A 21689-nucleotide genomic window follows, 5' to 3' on the forward strand; every position below is an offset into this window, starting at 1 on the left:
TCTGGACCTCCCAAAGTCAATGACCAGCTCCTTCGTCTTAGAGGTGCTGAGCTGTAGGCAGTTAGTGTGACACCAGATGTGTCAGTGTGATCAGTGTGCTCAGATCAGAGTAGGCATACAGAAAATGTGAGTAAGTGGAAGAGTGTGGATCTGCATGCATGGGAAATGGTGAGTCATCATCAGGTACATGGTACTGGCGATTTGTCTGAAGGACACCTTAGCTTTCACTTGCTCATTTTTAGGCAACAGTTGTGCATTTCAGTTAACCCACTGCTGCTCAAAGGAAATAAATGGAGGCAAACTGCTATTAGTGAGACACTGTTGTGGTATGAGTCAGTTATGTGGCAGGAGGAGGCAGTTAATGAAGCCCTGAGTTTAACATTTCTCTGGGGACTGTGTGTGTGTGTGTGTGTGTGTGTGTGTGTGTGTGTGTGTGTGTGTGTGTGTGTGTGTGTGTGTGTGTGTGTGTGTGTGTGTGTGTGTGTGTGTGTGTGTGTGTGTGTGTGTGCATAGTAGGTCAGAACATCCCACAGCCTTTTTATCTTTGCCTGTAGTGGAGACATTCACACCAGATAATTAGTTTAAACACACCTTAGGTAGCCTAGAAATCTAGACGCACCCTAGCGACAGCAAATAATTTTCAACATCTTGATGTGGGCCTGGCTTGTCAGGCTACACCTTAGGTTCTAGTGCTCTGCTTTGGCTCCCACGGCAGACCTAATTAAACTCTGGTCAAGTCTGTGACTCAAGTTTTTTTCTTTCTGATCTGCTTGACAGCGACCTTTGTGTTTATTATTTGCAGATTGTTTCCCTTCTTTTTAATGGCATATCATAAAACAGTAAGCTATGATTTTTTTTTATTTGTTATTTTGTATGTTTTTCAGTTTAGACTACTTCCACTGTAGCTTTGGTGTTTTTTAAGACATAAAGATATATACAAATATTGTATATATCACTCAGAAATTCTCCACCAAAAGTACACTTTTAAAATATTATAACTATACAAACAATGACCATTTTGTTATCTTACTGTACCGCCCTCTTTAGTGAATAAACGTTATCAAGACATTGGCTTTTTATGACTACAAATTTATAACTACCCATGTTATGTACCAGCCAGGTTTGGTAGTGCCAGTACCAGTAAAAATGTTGACAGCAAAGCTAAACTTGGATGACAAGCTTTTCATATCCAAACCACTGAATCAGTTTTGGGAACTTTCCATCACATTAAAATCACATGGAATACATTTAAGTCCACTGATTAAATTACTTAGAATGGCTGTCATGGAACTAGTGCTGTGGTAAAGTTTTGTTTGTGAAAAACCCCACATCCAAACGTGTTCTTTCTCACCAGACCAGAGAACAGGCTTTATGTCCACTTTAAAAACAACGACATAGTTTAATTTCTTTGTCCATTTTGGTGGAGCAGGAAACTCCCTCTTATCTGAGCTCCTCCTGACAATAGCAGTGCTGTTTTCCATGTCACTGTGAAGTCAGACCTTCAGACAAACAGCACTGTAGCCATGAGCCATTCAGGTAAGCTGTCCCTTTGCATTATTAGTCTATTTATCCATTACATTATTGATTTGAAATATGAGTCTTGCTAATATGTGATAGTTTCCAATGCTCAGAGCAACATTTTGATTAGTATTTAATATATATATTGGGACAATATTGAAAAATGTTGTAGTAAAAAGTTTTGTATAAGTCAATGTTGAAGCAACATCAACAGCATCCAGATTTGTGTTACAGTTAAGCCATTTTACTGCATCCTCTACAAAGAGTAGGTTACATTTTAAGATGCAACACTGAGAGTGACAGCAAAGAGTACATTTTTTTATGTGGGTCAGTTGAAGAAAAGTTTGGAGACTCTTTTGCTATAAATATAACCTAAGCAACATAGATGCGATGTTCAGGTAGGAGCAATATGGAGTTTCTTTCATAGAATATGTGAATACTTTTTCTTGCAGCTGAGGAGCTGTTAATCATCTATGAATCGGAGGCAGAACAATGGGCCACCTATTTGCATTCAGTCTTCTCCGGTCCAATCTCAGAGGCTGGGATCTGCTGCTATGACATCGCCACAGTGTCCAGCCGGCAGGACGACTTCCTCAGGCTGGCCCATTACACCTGCAAGCTCCTGATCCTTTCCAAGGGCATGCTGGAGGGTCTGTGCCAGAAGCGGCGCTTCTTCCTGGCCCGTGTATTGCGTCCTGCAGCTCATGTGGTGGTGCTGCTGTGTGGGGTGGAGAGTCTGACCCCACTGCTGGAGCTGGTGCCCCTGAACGGTGACGAGTGCCTGAAGGTCTCCAGTGAACAAGATGCTCATGAGTACCTGTCCACTGTGACAGATATTGTGAGAAAAGGTAGGGCATTGGCTCCTAAAAGCTTTTTAATGTGGTGTTTCTGTTGACCACCAAATATCCCTGACCACCTGTGTCAGAAAACATTTTGTCTTGAGCGCCATGTGAGAGGATTTTGGCTTTAGTTATGATTTAGTATTGGCTGTGCTATAGAAAGCAAGTTCAAAGTGCAAAATAAATGCCCTTTCTTTCACATTATTCCACCTCTACCAACCTCTGCAGAATCAATTAATTTATAGTAAAATCAAATAATTTTTTATAATTATTACAATTTATTGAGGGCCTCCTAGGATGCCCACAAAGAATCCTGGAGGTCCCTGCCCTGATTTCAGAAACCAGTGAGCTATGAAATCCCACCTCAGTTTCCCCACAACTCCAATATGTTGTACTTATATTCAATACATTCTAATCTGAAAAGTGTTATTCCAATCTGAATGCTGCAGTTTCCAACATTATTATTTCGCCCACTTAAACTCTAATACAATGATCCTTGTAATAAAATTAATTCATGAATAATTAATTGAAATGTCCTAATGCATGACAGTAAAACAGACTGCAATGTATACACAGTGTGCATCCTAGTCTTGCAAACCCAGAACACAATCACCCTCCTCAGCATGCCCTTCCTTCAGGAAAAATTTCACATGGCCTTGCCGTTCCCCTGCCATGAACGCGAGGGGAAAAGAATGCTCATTATTGGTGAGAATGCCTGAGCAGCAGCTTGGAAACCTGTTTACTGACTTTTTTCCCCGCGAATTGTGTGTGCTAAAGATTGATGTGCAATATTCAACAGTACCAGCTGCAGAGACTGCTCTGGTGAAACTGTGTGTATCTCTAGCATGTCCTCATCGGCCCGGCCAATTATCCTCTGCCTCCTTCACTGTGTTTCCTAATTGCAATATTTGTATAAAATTATAAAGCAGAAGAGGGGGGCTTGTATTTAAACAGGTGTGTGTGCAGGAGGAACATCTGATGCAAATAGCCAGTCTTTCCTCTTCGGCCACCACTGACTACTCTTCGTGAGCCATGCAAATTCAAGTGCACTCTGCATCACTTCATTGCACTGATACAATGAAGTGCTTCAGGCCAGGATCCCACGAACAGTTATATTTTAACCCACAAGTACCTGGCTTCCCTATTCATATAGGATTATGCTTTTTGTTTGTTAGCACATGCAACAGACGGGGTTTCCATGTAAACAGGTGAAGAAAGTGCACTCCATGACTGGTTTCTCTGGTAACTGCCAAAGAAGTTAAATCAACAGTGATGAAAATGACAAGATTGTTTATATTTATATTTTCTCTTTGCGTAGCTCCTATATATATATATATATATATATATATATATATATATATATATATATATATATATATATATATATATATATATATATATATATATATATATATATATATATATACACACACACACCCCAGAGTTTTTCCACCTAATTCAGTTTTAAATAACAAGACAGATTCTCAAGAAGATTCTTTACAGCCATGCTACTGTGAGGCTACTGAGGTACAGTTGTGTGTTCAGTTAATGCTAACATGCTCACTAGCATGTACAATCATTGACAATGTTATTGTGCTAGGCAGGTGTTACCATTTCTTATCTTACTTTAGTTTGTTTCTAAGATTTGCTTATTTTCATTAATCACAAAGTAGTACAGCAAAGGCTGATGGGAATGTCAATAGTTTTGCAGGTATTTAGTCCACTGAATTGTTGACCTGTTAATGGTGCTCAATAAAAAAGATTAAGGATTACACTTTATCCTGAGAGGGACATAAATGTGTGCATCAAATTGTATAGCAATTGTATAGCGGTTGTTGATGGTGGTAAAGTAAAAGATTACCAAAGTATGTAGGATCCATCCCCTTGGGACCATAAATGTCAAATTTCTTGGCAATACATCTTTTAGTTGGCGAGATATTAGGCCTACTGTTTGGATCAACTGACCAACATTGCCATTTTAAAAAAAATGCCCCCGGACAGCTCATGGTTTCTGAAACCCATTTTGTAGACATCACTGGTGCATAATTAAGTATGAGGTTCAATCTCCCATCTGTTGTAGGTGCATTAGCCTCAGCGGCAAATGTCAACCCCTTTACACGTAAACTATTGGGATCAGAGCAAAAGGTGGAACAAATGCAGTCAACTGGAGCCCACAGTGTCAGATCCAGCATTGTGGCCGTTCCCTCCAGAGTTCCATGTGGGGTGAGTCACTCAGTTAGTAGTAAGCCATTTCTTTATTTTTTTTATTTTTTAATAAAGCATCCCTAGCACTTACTGCACTGCAGTTTACTTTACTGTCTCTTTGGCAGAGCTCTATGGAAGTGTTCATTCTTTTGAAAAATGAGTCGGCTGGCAGCGACACTGAGCTGGAGTTCACTGGTGAGAATCAGACGCTGAGACTGAAGCCTGTCTGCTGGAATGAGCGGATCCTATGTGTCAATGCACCAGGTGAACAAAATAATAACGAAATAATGCATGTATGATTAAATTACTTATGATAATCTTTAGTCACCAATATTATTTCTTAGCCCTGTCTGTGTACGGTTTCTGTATGTTTTCTATTGCAGATTTTCCAGCAGGATATGTAAGAGTGACTGTGTATAGCAATGGGGTGCCATTGATCAAGACACAGCTGCAGTACTACAGCAACATGGAGGAAATAACCTGCCTTCTGGCAAAGGCAGCAGACCCTGTAGATTTCATGTGTCAGGTAAAGCCATTAAAGGGCTGTTTCAAATGAGTATTTACCATGCAGGGAGGGTCTCACTAATCTTTATAAACAGATGTTTGCATATGAATGCAGATTCTGTAGGCAACAGGACACGATTTTGGTATTGGAAGCACTCTGGTTTCCATTTGTACTGTAGTCCGTTTGTAGTCTGAGTAAAATTGACCAATCAAGTTTGAGCAGGCTTTGGCTGCATGCAGGTAACTATCCATTTGAAGAGCAAAAGAGGCGGAATACATTGGCCGAAATGCAATCTCAGAACCCATCGGCTATCATCTGACAACAATTTAGTTTTTTATTAACTTAAAAAAAAAAAAAGTATTTGCATTTACATGCAGCTATCTGTTTATAGAGACATAGTCTCTCATCGTCTCTTCGCCTATCCAGAATAGATAGGTAGTGTAGCCAGACCTATCACCAAGACTAGGGACTAACAAATAAATGCTATGGAGTTGCATTATGGAAAATGTAGGATTGAGTGTTTTTCAAGCTACTGCAGTTGCAGACTAACTGGCAACACAGCCAAACTTTTCAACAGCAACATCATAATAAAGATGTACATTCATATTTCTAAACTTTATTTATGTAATGTTACTTTCGGTAAAAAAAGTAAATAGAATATTGTTTGTATAGAACAAGCAGTGAGCATACCTCAAACTTTAAAGTTTATATATATATATATATATATATCCATCCATCCATCCATCCATCCATCTTCGTCCGCTTATCCGGTGTCGGGTCGCGGGGGGAGCAGCTCCAGCAGGGGACCCCAAACTTCCCTTTCCCGAGCAACATTAACCAGCTCCGACTGGGGGATCCCGGGCGTTCCCAGGCCAGGTTGGAGATATAATCCCTCCACCTAGTCCTGGGTCTTCCCCGAGGCCTCCTCCCAGCTGGACGTGCCTGGAACACCTCCGCAGGGGGCGCCCAGGGGGATCCTCACCAGATGCCCGAACCACCTCAACTGGCTCCTTTCGACGCAGGAGCAGTGGCTCTACCCGAGCTCCTCACGGATGACTGAGCTTCTCACCCTATCTCTAAGGGAGACGCCAGCCACCCTCCTGAGGAAACCCATTTCGGCCGCTTGCACCCTGGATCTCGTTCTCTTCGGTCATGACCCAGCCTTCATGACCATAGGTGAGGGTAGGAACGAAAACTGACCGGTAGATCGAGAGCTTTGCCTTCTGGCTCAGCTCTCTTTTCGGCCACAACGCGATAGATGGAATGTAATACCGCACGCTCGGCCGATTCTCCGACCAATCTCCCGCTCCATTGTCCCCTCACTCGCGAACAAAACCCCAAGGTACTTGAACTCCTTCACTTGGGGTAAGGACTCATTCCCTACCTGGAGAAGGCATTCCATCGGTTTCCTGCTGAGAACCATGGCCTCCGATTTAGAGGTGCTGCTCCTCATCCCAACCGCTTCACACTTGGCTGCGAACCGATCCAGTGAGTGCTGAAGGTCGCAGGCCGATGATGCCATCAGGACCACATCATCTGCAAAAAGCAGCGTGAGATCCCCAGCCCACCGAACCGCAACCCCTCCCCACCCCGACTACGCCTCGATATCCTGTCCATAAATATTACAAACAGGATTGGTGACAAAGCGCAGCCCTGGCGGAGGCCAACCCTCACCTGGAAACGAACCGACTTACTGCCGAGAACCCGGACACAGCTCTCACTTTGGTCGTATAGAGATTGGATGGCCCTGAGTAGAGACCCCTCACCCTATATCCCGCAGCACCTCCCACAGTAATCTCCGGGGGACCCGGTCATACCTTCTCCAAATCCACAAAACACATGTAGACCGGTTGGGCATACTCCCAGGCCCCTCCAGGATCCTTGCAGAGTGAAGAGCTGGTCCGTTGTTCCACCCGACCCGGACGGAATCCGCATTGTTCCTCCTCAACCTGAGGTTCGACTATCGGCCGAACCCTCCTTTCCAGCACCTTGGAGTAGACTTTACCAGGGAGGCTGAGAAGTGTGATACCCCTGTAATTGGCACACACCCTCTGGTCCCCTTTTTAAAAGGGGAACCACCACCCCAGTCTGCCACTCCTTTGGCACTGTTCCAGACTTCCACGCAATGTTGAAGAGACGTGTCAACCAGGACAGCCCCTCCACACCCAGAGCCTTGAGCATTTCTGGACGGATCTCATCAATCCCCCCGGGGCTTTGCCACTGTGGAGTTGTTTGACTACATCAGTGACTTCCGCCTGGGAAACGAATCGACAATCCCCGTCATCCTCCAGCTCTGCCTCTAACATAGAGGGCGATAGTCGGATTCAGGAGTTCCTCAAAATGCTCCTTCCACGCCCTATTACCTCCTCAGTTGAGGTCAACAGTGTCCCATCCTTACTGTACACAGCTTGGATGGTTCCCCTTGCCTGCCGGGTGGCGAACCGTTTTCCAGAAGCACTTTGGTGCCGGACCGAAAGTCCTTCTCCATGTCTTCTCTCCAAACTTCTCCCACACCCGCTGCTTTGCCTCTTTCACCGGCAGAGGCTGCAGCCCTTCGGCCCTTCGGTACCCTGCAACTGGCCTCCGGAGTCCTCTGGGATAACATATCCCGGAAAGACTCCTTCTTCAGTCGGACGGCTTCCCTGACCACCGGTGTCCACCACGGTGTTCGTGGGTTACACGCCCTTGAGGCACCTAAGACCCTAAGACCACAGCTCTTCTCTCGCGCAGCTTCAGCAATGGAAACTTTGAACATTGTCCAGTCTGGTTCAAGCCCCCAGCCTCCAAGGGATGCACCAAAAGCTTCGGCCGGAGGTGCGAGTTGAAAGTCCGTTGGACAGGGGCCTCCTCCAGACGTTCCCAATTTACCCGCACTACACGTTTGGGCTTACCAGGTCTGTCCAGAGTCTTCCCCCACCCCCTGACCCAACTCACCACCAGATGGTGATCGGTTGACAGCTCTGCCCCTCTCTTCACCCGAGTGTCCAAAACATACGGCCTCAGATCAGATGAAACGATTATAAAATCGATCATTGACCTTCGGCCTAGGGTGCTCTGGTACCAGGTACACTTATGAGCATCCCTATGTACCGAACATGGTGTTCGTTATAGACAATCCATGACTAGCACAGAAGTCCAACAACAAACAACCACTCTGGTTTAGATCAGGGAGGCCGTTCCTCCCAATCACGCTCTCCAGGTGTCTCCATCATTGCCTCGCGCTTGCGTTGAAGTCCCCAGCAGAACAATGGATTCCCCACCGGCGCCCCATGCAGGACTCCACTCAAGGTCTCCAAGAAGGCCGAATACTCCGAACTCCTGTTTGGTGCATACGCACAAACAACAGTCAGAGTTTTCCCCACAACCCGCAGGCGTAGGGAGGCGACCCTCTCGTCCACCCGGTAAACTCCAACGCGGGCGCTCAGCCGGGGGCCTTGTTAGTATCCCCACACCCGCCCGGGCGCCGCACACCCTGAGCAACTCCGGAGAAGAAAAGAGTCCAACCCCTATCCAGGGAGTACAGTTCCAGAACCCAGACTGTGCGTAGAGGCAAGCCCCACCAGATCTAACCGGTAGCGCTCCACCTCCCGCACCAGTTCCGGCTCCTTCCCCCACAGAGAGGTGACGTTCCACGTCCCCAGAGCCAGCGTCTGCTGCCCGGGTCTGGTCCGTCGAGGCCCCTGACCTTCACTGCCACCCATGTGGCAGCGCACCCGACCCCAGCGGTTCCTCCCACAGGTGGTGGGCCCATGGGCTGGAGAGATGGGAGCCACGTAGCTTGTTCGGGCTGTGCCCGGCCGGGCTCCGTGGCAAACCCGGCCACCAGGCGCTCGCCGACGAGCCCGCCGTCTGGGCCTGGCTCCAGACGGGGGCCCCGGGCTTCCTCCGGGCAGGGTCACTCCATTTCTACCTTGTTTTTCCATTGGGGTTTTTGAACCATTCTTTGTCTGGCCCCTCACCTGAGACCACTTTGCCTTGGGAGACCCTACCAGGAGCACAAAGCTCCAGACAACACAGCCCTCAGGTTCACAGAGACACACAAACCTCTCCACCACGATAAGGTGATGGTTCACGGAGAATATATATATATATATATATATATATATATATATATAGGCCTATATAACGTCTGAGGCACTTTGAACGTCGTCTGTTACTTAATGACTCATGGTTATGCAACTCAGTTATAGAAATGAGTCAATTGCTGCCTCAAAAACATTTCTTATTATCGATCCACTTCAAGCCATTAGAAAGACGCAGAAAAACAGAAAATTTATTGAATCAGCGTATTTCTGCTGATGTTTGTCCTCTCTGGAAATGAAGCGACGGCAGGTTTCAGCCTTCCTTGTGACACGAACACTTGATTTGATTAGGTCACTTTTGCTGATGAGGCAAACTTGAGCAATGCCAAAAGAAGAATCTGCCAAGAGCGTTTCAAACTAAAAGTCTGGACTGACACAGCTGGACATGTGTACATGTTATAGACCGTATTTCACCATAAAATACACACAGTATTTAGGTGCTGCTTGGGTTTGCTCATCAAATTTAATTTTAAGCTGTATGTATTGTTCTTGTGCTGACTTTCCTTGCCTCAACATTATTATTTTAAAATGTGTCCTGCTTGTGAAGTTTCTGTCTCTCTGGATTTCAGGCTCTTCAGGAGTCCTCTGTGGAGAAGCTGGATCAGAAGTTGTCCTCCATGTTGTTGGAGGGCATGCCCACAGGAGGATTTCGGGGACTGCAGTGTGAAAACATACCTGAAAGAGGTACAGCACTGTAGGACTGCTTACTCAGAACTTTACATTAAAAAACATCTGCTGAGTAATCACACTGAAAGAAAAATCCAAAGTTTCTTTAAATTATATCTGGACGTTCAGGGATACATAATCAAATATTTCAAACTATATAGCTGATATATCGCAAATTAATGGTACTTGACAGGAATTCTGTAAAATATATCATTGCAGTATAAATGGATACAAGGTACTCAAAGCAGAGTAGTTATACAATCCCTAATTATGATGAAACACTTACTGCAATCTACCCATAAGTAATTATCATTTACATGTTGTTACAGATGATGCTTAATTGAAATGATGCGTTGTTTTAAATACAAGACATTATAGCATAATTTATGTAAATGCCTTACCATTTAATTCACTCCTTTACCTGCAAACATTATGCAACAATGTGGTTAGAACATAAGGCTCACAGTTGGAATGCTTTCCTGTTGCAAGATACACATAATCCACCATGAAAAGAAAGCCTTCCACTATTTCTTGGCTCATTATGCGGGAGATTAATGGCTTCATCAGCTACTGAGATTGATCTTTAACTCTGTTAAAAGAGCATAGGGAAATGTTTCCATGACAAACAGGTCAATAAGTGCCTCCAAGCTGTCTTTCTTCGACTCTCCTGATTGTGTTAGATTGCTTACACCAGGGTTCAAGTTATCACCTGCGAAGGAAGTAATTGGTGAGTGGTGAAATATTTGCTGTAAGAGGAAATAATGTGTACAAATGCTACATTTTAGGCCTAACTGGACTTGTTCGTACTGTCAATTTTCATTTTTGACTCAACTGGTAAATATCCACATCAGAGCTTCACCATGCAGATGCACCATCGCTCCTCCACTTTGCTGCCCAGTATGGATTCAAGAGCGTCGCCAGCCTGCTCCTGCAGTGTCCAGGTGCTGAGCGAGCACTGCACACCGCCAACCGCCATGGACAGACTCCCACCCAGATTGCCAAGAGCCATGGCCATACAGAGCTTCACATCTTATTGAAGGAAACACTGGTAACTACTTCCATATTAACTATTTGCAACTCTCATCATTTTTGCTGCGCTCCAGTTGTTATTTGTCCTAGAAAATATTGTATTAGCTTTATTGACCGTCCATACAATGAATACCTTTCTCAAAATGTCAATATCTGATGACAGCTTCTCATGTTCATTGCTTTGTGAGCTAATTAAATCCACCCAATGACATTATTTGTCTATCTAGACCTGGCTGGATGCAATGTCACCTCAATGGAATCCCATAGTTTTCAGTTACCTGCTGACAGCTGAGGAAAACAACCCAATGCACCTTGGCTCTTGAGATCTGACAGCCAGGGGATGCAGTGCAGCATTCAGGAATGCTCTTACTTACACCAATACAGCGTTAGGACTATGAGTGACTAAGTAGTGCTTGATCAATAATAAACAGAATAGACAGGATAGAAAGATGGAAAGCAGGGAGAGAGTGACCTGTATGTCAAGGGCAACCTCACTCTCTACTAACTAGTGTCTTTACATCCAGCTCAGGGCACATTTATAGTGGGTTCATGTCAACGCTCCCCTCCTCTCATCCTGAATATGTTTGGCCTGTGAGGTTCCTAATGAAACAGCCCCACAAAGAGGAGAAAGGCTGTGTTTGTTCATGCATGCACAATGACTCAGAGCACAGGTCGTCAGCATACATTCAGCCACTTAATTCAGCCACTAATGTCGAGATTTTCTTGCGTAATGGCTGCCATTTCCCCATGTTAAAAAGGAAGAGCCTCTTCCTGATCAACCTCCCATTTCATTGTGTAGAGAGTAACACAGGAGCAGCACATTTGCTGCAATACAAATTTAATAGATCCATTTCATGCATGCACATCCCTTTATTTGATAAATCTAGAGACACAACGATGAACGTGTATTTTCCGATGCTATTTTCCGATGCTAATTTCCTTAGGCAGTGAGGACATTATCATTAAAAGAAAGACATGTTGCGGCCCAGTGGTATAACGTTAGCCAAAATGGCAGGCTGAAAACACCATATAATTTCTAAAGTGTCTTCCAAATACTTAACCACATATTACAGATGCACATGATCCCTTTTTTATGGAAAAAAAAGAATACTGACAGTTCCTCAGTTTGTATTTGAATAGAGCAAAAAATCTACCCTGGCTCTGTACAATAGTTTAAAAAAGTGCAAAAGAAATCCACCTACCAGCACCTCTAAAGCTCACTTTTAAATTCATTCAAACACTGAAATGTAAAATATACATCCATGGCCAGACTATTACTTTGCCAGGTGCAATAACTTCCTGGAGTCTTGTTGTCAGCGTGAGGTTGCCAGGCAACCAGGGGAAACCTCACAAAGTCCCTGGTATATAACATGTTAATTAGTTAGCGTATACATTATTATTTTTGGAAGGAACCAGGCTAACTGTTTCCCCCTGTTTAATTTTTTTATGCTAAGCGGCTGCAGGTACTATAGCTTGCTAACATAAAAACAGCATTTGTATGTATTAAGAGGTTAATGTGGAGCTATTTTTAACTACTTTACATGCTGTTGAGAAGTTTAAAAGTACCCCTGAAATAAGTACCTCGCAATTGCACTCAAGTGCAGAAGTTTTTCAATGTAATTCTTCAATGTTGTGACCACAAGCAATTCCATTAACCTCCATTGTTTTAGGGCCACCCTGTCAAGCTTGTATCAGCAGTTAAAATCCCCTTTTGAGTTCCATGAATTTGTAGCATCCAATGCACATTTAATGAACATGTACAGCAGTACACGTAAAAGTGCCAGATTGTAGCCCAAAGGCTAATTTCCATCTGTAGTCCATTTGGCAGGTAGAAATTACAAGTAGCATAATGCTCTTTCATTCATGAAACGCTCTGCTCTTATCTCCTGTCTTCCCTTATAATACTGACAACCTTTAACTTGATGGCTTGGATCAACCTATAGAGAATTCCCCCTCGAGGGAAATTTAGACATTCCAACAGCTGTTGCAAATGTATCTATCCCCCTAGCAACACTGCTAATTGAGAGAGACTGCAGATGGAGCAAGGTTTGATAAGACTGCTCTAGTGAGTCGAAGTGCCCGCTGTGAATCTGTAGTGAGTCGGCTGAGCTGACAGTGGAGCGGTAGAGTCAAACAGAGGTCTCCCCACGGGGACTTCAACAAGCCTATACATGTAACATAACTGACAGATTCGACATGCACAAGCAACTGACATTTTCGGTTTTCATAGAGGGTAATTAAAAGCTAAAACTAAGTGCCCATATTATGAAAAAAATCACTTTTTCTGGGATTTGGGGTGTTATTTTGTGTCTCTGGTGCTTCCACACGCATACAAACTTGAAAAAACAAAAAACATCCATGCTGTTTTGAGTGATATACGGGTTTCTGAATGTATCCTGCCTTCAGTCTTCCGGTGAGCTGTTCAAAATCGTCAGGGCTTTCTACGTCACTAGCAGAAACGAGGTGGCTAACTCATTCTGAATGGCAAAACACTGCTACAACACACACTAGTTCACCATAATCTACAAATATACAATATCCCTGTTCTGCAGGTATTCCACGCAAAGTTGGAAGTGTGCCCTCGTTTAGAAGAATTCTCCCGGCTGCCTTGTACTAACTGAAGTTGTAGAAACAAACAGCTATCTGATGGGATCCTTACCTAGCTACTGCGCATGTGTGCCTCCCAACAAAGATGGGATAGAAGTGCGATGCCTCACTGTAGCTAAAACAGAGACCTGAACACACAGGGTGAAAAGAGGAGCTGCAGCAATGTGCAGTACAACACAAATATGGTGTTTTTTGAAAATACAATTATGAACCTGAAATGAGCATAATATGGCCACTTTAAAGGAAGTATAAAAGAGGAAGTATGTGGGGTGGGGTTTTGTTCTTGCTCCTTTTTTTGCACTGCAGTTCCATTTACTTATCTGCAGTGTTTCCCCCACCTCCAATTAATCAAGCCATGATGCATCAGTGATTTGGGCGTCAGTGTAGCAACACTCTGTCAATAAATCCTAGATGGATGGGTCCCCTGCTTCATGCACAGACTGAATCACTCACAGGGCCTGCGTCAGATCCACTAGTCTGCCCTGGCACCACACTTCTTTGTTAATTAGCTGTGAACTGCTCCAGAGGGGAAAACTAAATTATTCAGGGAGAGCATAACTAGAATACAAATATAGAAAATGCTCCACTGGTATCTACCATGTTAATGTCCTCAGACTGCAATATTGTGCCTGATCATCGCAATTACTAACACAAACACATTGTCCTTATTTAATATTTAAATTTAGGGTCACAAATTTGGCTGAGTGTCACTCGGCATTTAGATGGACTCTGCGCCCCTAACAAGATTCCATCATGTGCCCATAAATAAATACAGCTTGCATGTATGGTCCTCCAAAGGCTACAAAGAGTTTTTATGTGCTGCATGACGTGTTTGTGTAAAGTAAACTCCTATCCAAATGCAAAAGAGACAACTTAGGTGACATGGACGCCTTTCACTCTAATCCAGGTATTTGTTGATTCCACTGGTTGGTTCGTTTGGAGATTTGTTTGTCATTTGAATTATAGGGCCATCCGCATTTTTTAAAATCCCTTAGTGGTATATGTGACGTCTGTATCGCAGGACTACTGAAATATGGTTCATTTTGAGTCTGTCTTCAGCAATATTTTTGTGGTGGCAATGTGACGTCCACCACTTTGTTCCAGACTAAAATATCTTAACAACTGTCGGATGGATTGGTATTTCAATGTTCTCCAGAAGATTTGGGCCATATTTTGCACCCGGCGCAGCGCAAAGCCCGCCGCAAAGCCCGCCGCAAGTGTCTTTGCTAGTTTAAGACTGGCGCAGTTGTCAATTTCCCCTCCAGCGCATTAGTAATATGCGCCTAGGCTCGTGCACAACGCGCGCACACTATGCTTGTTACACACACAGGGAAACGGAGCAGCACACAAACATGCAGAAGATAAAAAAAATATTACAAAGTGAAATCGTATTATGATATGATCTGCTTGCGCACTATCACTTCACGCGCAAGCAGATCAGTTTCTTCTCCTGAAAATCTCTCCTTCCTGTTCAGCAAATCCTCCATCACAATAGCAACGCGCCAAGGTCCAAACGCGCCTGGCTTTTAAAGGGAATGGGAGATGACACTCTGATTGGTTTATTGCATGTTACGCCCAAAACACACCTATGATTAATTAAGACACTAAGTACAACCCTTTTGAATCATGTGCCTGACGCACGGACCCTTTTTCCGCTGTTAAACTAGCAAATGTGGATTCGTACACGCCCTAAACACACCCGCGCCAGGCGCTTCACGCAATGCGCTTAGATCATTAAAATAGGGTCCGAAGCCTACTGAGTTTAGTGATCCCCTGATTTCTTATCTAGTGCCACCAACTGGGCAAAATCCAGTGAAAAAATCTCAACATCTAGTCAATGGATAGAATCCTGCTGACTTTGGTGATTTTCTGACTTTTCTTGTGCCACTAGGTTGACATTTGTGGTTTAGCTGTACTTTGTGTTCAGTGCTAATCAGCAAATGCTAGCATGCTAAGATGCTAAAATATTAGTCGGCGTGGGTAACACTATCTGGGAAACAGGGCTCTCAAGTCTCACGCATTCACCATGAGACACACGCATTTCAACCAGTTCACACGCTCACACGCCACACTTTCTATTTCTCACGCTGATGAAGGCACAAACGCACTGAAAGCGATAATTGACGCGCCTCATTTGATTCTATTGCGCACTGCGTGCATCCGCTTAGAATTGCCAACATCACAGAACCAGCCGTATTTAAGAAAAGGCCGCTATTTAGGCAAAGGTAACATACTAACCCTATCATTGCATTAGACTTTCTCCCTTGACAGACAGAGTTATAAAACTTCCATCACAGGCTATGTGCGCACCGTTGCTGCAGAATTATGAGCGTGATTCACGCGATCATTAGTCTATATCCACGACGTTCCACTTCAGGGATTGTTCCGTTGCCGATGGAAATTCTGCCGGATTTCACTCATTTAGGCCGGATACCGTTACCTTCCGCTTTCTTTGTGTTGGCATTCTAAACTCTGGTGGATTTCTGAGGACTATGGTTAACTGCTCCTCAGATCTCTGCAGGGTAAATCCAGACAGCTAGCTAGACTATCTGTCCAATCTGACCCTTCCGAGGCTATTTTGCAGAGGTGCCGTTGCTCTGTGCAGCGCTTAGCACCACCCATAACGATTGTGATTGGTTTAAAGAAATGCCAACAAACCAGAGCATGTTTTTCTCCCATCCCGGAATGCTGTGTGGACTAGCCAGACCTTCCTCCGCAGCGCTGTGGAGGAAGGTCTGGCAAAGCGAGACTACACTATGATTAATATCCTCTGCTCTTGTGTTTCAACGTAAAAAAGAATAAACAAATAGAAGACTGTAGAGCGGATCTCCGCGGAGCACAAGAGGCCAAGGTACATGTTTAATATGAAAACCAAAAGACGAGTGGTAATGTTAACTGTTTTTTTTTAAATTTTCTTAAAACTGTAAGGCATGCTAATAATAAAACACTTACGTTACATGGCATTATGATTTAGTGACATAGATGCTGAGGCTCAATTTTTGCAATCCACTGCATCTGTACAGTATGTACTTTGAGCACTGCTGTTCAGTGGACTCGTTTGGGGCATTTTTTATTTTATTTTTGATAAATGTGTATTATACCTATATAAAACAATACATTTTGCTAATATTAGATGATAATAAATATGGTCTAATGATTCTTATCACAAAAGTTCTGATCAGTAAGGAATAGGCGTGTTTTGAAATATAGCTATTTACAAACTGTGTGGGCTGAAACACACAAGAAGCATAATTCTCCTTTACAATAATTCACCACATTTACAATTAGGAAAACTAATTAAAATATGCAATAATTAAGATCAGTGTATATGATGGAATAGTGCCATTAAAATGTGCCAGAGGCCACCAAATTTGGGCTTTTATGGCCAAAAAAAAAAACAATCTGCCATGCATCGAACACTACAGTATTGTACTGAAACCACAGTCAGAAGAGACTCATCATGCTGGCACTAAGAGTCGAGGCTAGCCGGCCTGTGAACTGACCATATCGGCTGTTGAAAACAGATTTACACTCCTTATCTTATACTAGATTAACTTTAAGATTTGCATTCCCTCTACAAAATCATGCCTGCTGTATTCATCTGAAGCACTGCTGCTTGGATTGCAGCGGTGAAACTGAATTTGTCTGGAATGCCCCGGGGGCTCCTGTAGTTTCAGACATCTGTAAAATGATTTAGCATTCGTGGTTAGTAAATAAATTCCCCTCCCCTGTACAGAAATTACCTCTGAAAATACCACACTGTGCTTAAGCACAGCATCCAACTATTATAATTTGATGTTCAAGCTGCGGTGGTAATTAACCCGTCCTTTCTACCTGTTAGGCTTGTTATGAACCTGCACTGTTAAGTAATGCATTCATGGCAACCAATAAGTAATTTGCAGTAGGCTACTAGGAACAGTGTAATATTGTAATTGAGTCATCATGAGTGGCTGTGTTGCTTGGAAACTGCACACAGAGCGTGGCGGGTTATATAGAGGATATTGTGATCAAAGTGAGCTGTATCTCATATATTCTGCAAAGATTTATATAACTGACTGGGCTTTCTGTTATTGATTTCAGAATATATCTTTTAAACTGATAAAAGAATAAAATATAATCATAAGGCATTAGTATTATAAAAGAGTATGTCGTTGCTATAATCTTTCTGAAGGCAAAATCTACAATACAGCTCAGCGTCTGTTTTAATACATAGTAAATACATTTTGATTTAAAATACAAAGTGGTTTGCGCAAATTTGAGAAAATATCTATGTACATTGTCAAACAGGATTTTCTTTTGTTGCTTTTCCCTTTCTTTCTTCCTTGTCAAAATAACTACTCTAAGAAGCAGATTTTCACAAGAAGTCATTTCCAAATGAATGATGCATGCAACTCTTCAGTTCTTCATATCGCTATCAGAAGCTGAAATATGGCAGTAAATTAATATCCGTATCTCAATCTGATCTCAATCTAATTGCGGATCTGTCTAGATATCAAGCCAAGGGTCTTGAATTGCTCACTAAATGATATGTTTGGACTGAAAGGGGAAGATTGTCTGATTTCATAATTACCCTGATCATACCCCTCACCATGCTATTACCAAATAGGCCAACTCTGCAGCAGCTTTGCTGTCAGAGGGGAAACTGCTTTCTGCAGTCCTAGCAGATGTGATGAGAACCCTCAATCAAAAATCTCAATCTTTTGTCACATCTGACATGCAAACACTGAAAATTAAACCATGGCATTCAGTGAGCTATGAGCCAATATTGTAACAGAGCTTAAAGGGTGCTTAGTTGATAGTCATCTTTGCTTTTATGTTTTATTATTGTGCCTTGGAAGGAGGATACAGGTGAGAAAATGAGCCGATGGATGTAGTGAGCCAGCCGAGGACAGATTCATATTCTTACAAAAATCAGCCTGTATTGTATCAAGATTTGTCAAACATGCATGAATACTGAGAAAAAAAATCCACTCTTACAAAGTAAACCCCTAGCTTCAAAATAACTAGATAAAACATTTCTTCCCTTGAATTCCAAATTGCCTCTATTGAGCTGCTTCTTTGTGGTTTGAGTGAGGCATAAAACACATCTCTCCACGCTCTGTTGTTGCAGAATACGTTCAACTCAGGCAAGGACAATGGTGATGCCAGTGTGTACGAAATGATGTGCACTGCAGGTGAGTGAAGGACTGATGGGAAGTGGAAGGAGGACAAAGGAAAGCCGGTAATGGAATTGTTTTTTTCCCCCCAGCACATCATTATGCTGGGTTGCTGTTCATTTCCGACCACTGAATATTTTCCCCTTGCTGATGGGCCTGCATATAAAAAAAAAAAAGCATGAAAAAAAAAAAAAAAAAAAAAAAAAAAAAAAAAAAAAAAAAAAAAAAAAAAAAAAACACACCACGGCCTGAGAGCACCCAAGGGATGGAGAGCGGAACCCCTTACATCACCCAAGGTAATTTATGACCCTTTTGTTGCATACTTTACTCCCTTTTCTTCCAAAACAAAGACATGATAGAGCTGATTTGGAGTAAAAACAACACAGTTATGCACAGTATTGAAAGGGAATTTGGGAGATCATGTGGGAGGGAGGAAAAGCCTGGAATGTGCAATTGCCATTGTCAGTGTAGTGCTGCTGAATAGAGCCGAGATGCTTTTTGCAATGCAGTTTGTTTTGATCCCATAAACCACACGAACATGGTCGCTCCCTCCACCGCAAAACACAAAAGTGCGGAAAGAGAAAGCCCCGTTTGCCTGCATCCAGAGCCCACAGTCTCTAACTGTTCAATTTCAGCTGCGTGAATATTTTATGTAGATGAAACATTCAAAAGTGACTGGTATTATTAAGGCTTTTAAATCATTAAAGTGGCTGCGACTTCTCTTTTTCATCTTGCAAATGCAAACATGCACACATGCAGCCGCAATTAATTGTTATTCCCACCGATAATATTACACTAACCCCTTGCTAACCATCACTTGCGCATTCAAAACTCACACAAATGATTATAAGTGTGCAACAGGTGCCCATCTCCATTATGCAGCTTTTTATTGAGCTTGCTTGTATCTAGTAAGCTAACTCTCTGCCCAATGGGACCTACAAAGCAAAAAAAAGAAATTGAGTGCACCACTGAACTCTCTGCATCCTAACCATCCTCTCAGTAACAGAGAGGGAACCACCAGGCTGCCATCTGCAACCAATCTTGGCCAGACCAAGGCCAAGTCAGCCAGAATAAGTCATTACACATGTTTTCCATCGTCCTTGTCCCCAGAGCGCACAAGAGAAAGGAGAGGGATTTTGAGGTTTCCATCTATTGAGACAGTAGAGCTTCAAAACCACACAAGGATCACATTTTGCTCCTCACTCCCACTGCCGCAGTAAAAGATGTGAGAGGAGAGATGAGGCTTGGTGGAGGATTAGGCGAGGAGCCAGTTATTGGAGTCCACTGCACAAGTGGAAATAATGAGGAGTTTTCTTTTGTTAGCAGCAGCGTCTCGAGCTCAATGACACTGAAATGCTGTAATGTAAATGAAATCCAATCTTACGGAGTGGAATTAATATGCATGTAAACTACATGGAGGGAAATGTAAAGCAAGGCAAAGCTACAGTCATGTGGATCTGCCCCTGAGCTGTACTCCACTCACAATTTTATTTTGAGTTAAGCCATAAAGCCAGGCTTGTATTATGAGCAAGCTGTGTTTGAACATGAAGTGGAAAAGAGAGACGCTGTCATGGAGGAAATGGTCAGAGGTGGGATTATCTTGCAGGGTGTGGATGTTGAATTTCAATCCAGTGTTGGTCACACAGCCACAGCTCCACTGCCTCTGACAGCTAAACAGTGTTGCCTTTCATTCTGAGCGCTCACTACCAAACCAAAAGCATCATTCATGTTGTTTAATTCAATCCAGAGCTGAATGTGTACAATATGTCTTTCTCTGAGAGAAACATAGATTTAAGATCTGCCAAAACAAACCAGGGTAGCTGTTATTCTACAGATATTTAGATTCAATTATATTAGTATTTTTCTGAAACAATAAATTGGATGTTTGTTTCTGCAGGCTATTCATCTTTAGCTTTCCAGTCAGTTTGTTAAGTTTAGGGTATGGCGCCATCTTGTGGAGGAATTGTAAAGATGCAAGCTCAATAGGCTATTTAATGTAATTGTAAACTCCTCTGTGTTTACAGTGTTCCAGAAGAAGAAGACACCGCAGCACAATGCTGATCTGTATTCACTTCCCACTAAACAAGGTGAGTGTCAGGTGACGTGATCTCAGGTTGATTCACACTTAAAGCATCACTCCAGCCATTTAGTATTGCACTTCCATATAGTTGGAGAACTCACAAGAGACAGATTACAAAAAGAATGATTGATATCTAAGCAGCAGAGGCCGACATATCTTGACTTGTAGTCCCTAGATTGGATATAGCTTCAAAATTGCTCAATAGCATCTAACCTAACCCTAGTCTGGCTCAGCGGATGTAGAGTGCTGTGATAAAGCATGTTATCCCTGAGGAATGAAAAATACAAACATGCCAAAGTGTTTTTTCCCCTATCCCAGAATAGATAGGCGGTGCAGCCAGACCCTACTCCGGAGCTGACACAGTGCTGTGGAGATAGGTCTGGCAATACAAGACTACCCTAACCCCCCAACAGTAACTGAAATTACCACTCATTACAACCATGTTATGCCGAGGAGCATCTCTGAACACAGCACGTTGAACCTTGAATCAGATGGGCTGCAGCAGCAGAAGACCACACCAGGTGCCACTCTTGTCACCTAAGAACAGGAAACTGAGGCTACAACTGACACAAGCTCTCCAGAATTGGACAATAGAAGATTGGGAAAATGTAGCCTGGTCTGATGACTCTCAAATTTTTCTGCAACATTCAGATGGTTGAGTCAGAATTTAGCGTAAATAACATACAACGTCTTGTGTCACCAGTTCAGACAGCTGTGGTGGTGGTGTCATGGTGTGGGGGATATTTTTCCTGGCACACTTTGGGCCCCTCAGTACCAATTGAGCATAATTTAAATGCCACAGCCTACGTAAGAATTGTTGTTGACCATGTCCATCCCTTTTCTTAATGAGCACAGTGTACCCTAGCCTCGTGAGACCATCCTGATCTCGCGAGCTCCAGTTTTTATGCCGAGCAAATGCGAAGCAATCCATCTGGTGGAGTCAGGTTAAGTGTACCCATCTTCTAATGGCTACTTCCAGCAGGACAATGCGCCATGTGAGAC

At 43.1% G+C, this 21689-nt stretch overlaps 1 protein-coding gene across 1 annotated transcript in view; it reads left to right on the forward strand.

The window, feature by feature from the left end:
- Positions 1-1283: 1283 nt before the first annotated feature.
- LOC120572498 (B-cell scaffold protein with ankyrin repeats-like) overlaps positions 1284-21689 on the forward strand; it is a 28510-nt gene continuing 8104 nt past the window's right edge. The window contains exons 1-11 of the mRNA XM_039821837.1: positions 1284-1536; positions 1971-2366; positions 4438-4580; positions 4688-4826; positions 4946-5088; positions 9719-9833; positions 10667-10863; positions 18562-18625; positions 18700-18729; positions 18847-18903; positions 20632-20694. Of these exons, the coding sequence (XP_039677771.1) occupies positions 1524-1536; positions 1971-2366; positions 4438-4580; positions 4688-4826; positions 4946-5088; positions 9719-9833; positions 10667-10863; positions 18562-18625; positions 18700-18729; positions 18847-18903; positions 20632-20694 (1360 nt within the window). The 5' untranslated portion in view covers positions 1284-1523. The remainder of the gene's footprint in view (positions 1537-1970; positions 2367-4437; positions 4581-4687; positions 4827-4945; positions 5089-9718; positions 9834-10666; positions 10864-18561; positions 18626-18699; positions 18730-18846; positions 18904-20631; positions 20695-21689) is intronic.

Source organism: Perca fluviatilis, chromosome 14, assembly GCF_010015445.1.
Source record: "Perca fluviatilis chromosome 14, GENO_Pfluv_1.0, whole genome shotgun sequence".
In the NCBI taxonomy this organism is placed as follows: Eukaryota; Metazoa; Chordata; class Actinopteri; order Perciformes; family Percidae; genus Perca; species Perca fluviatilis.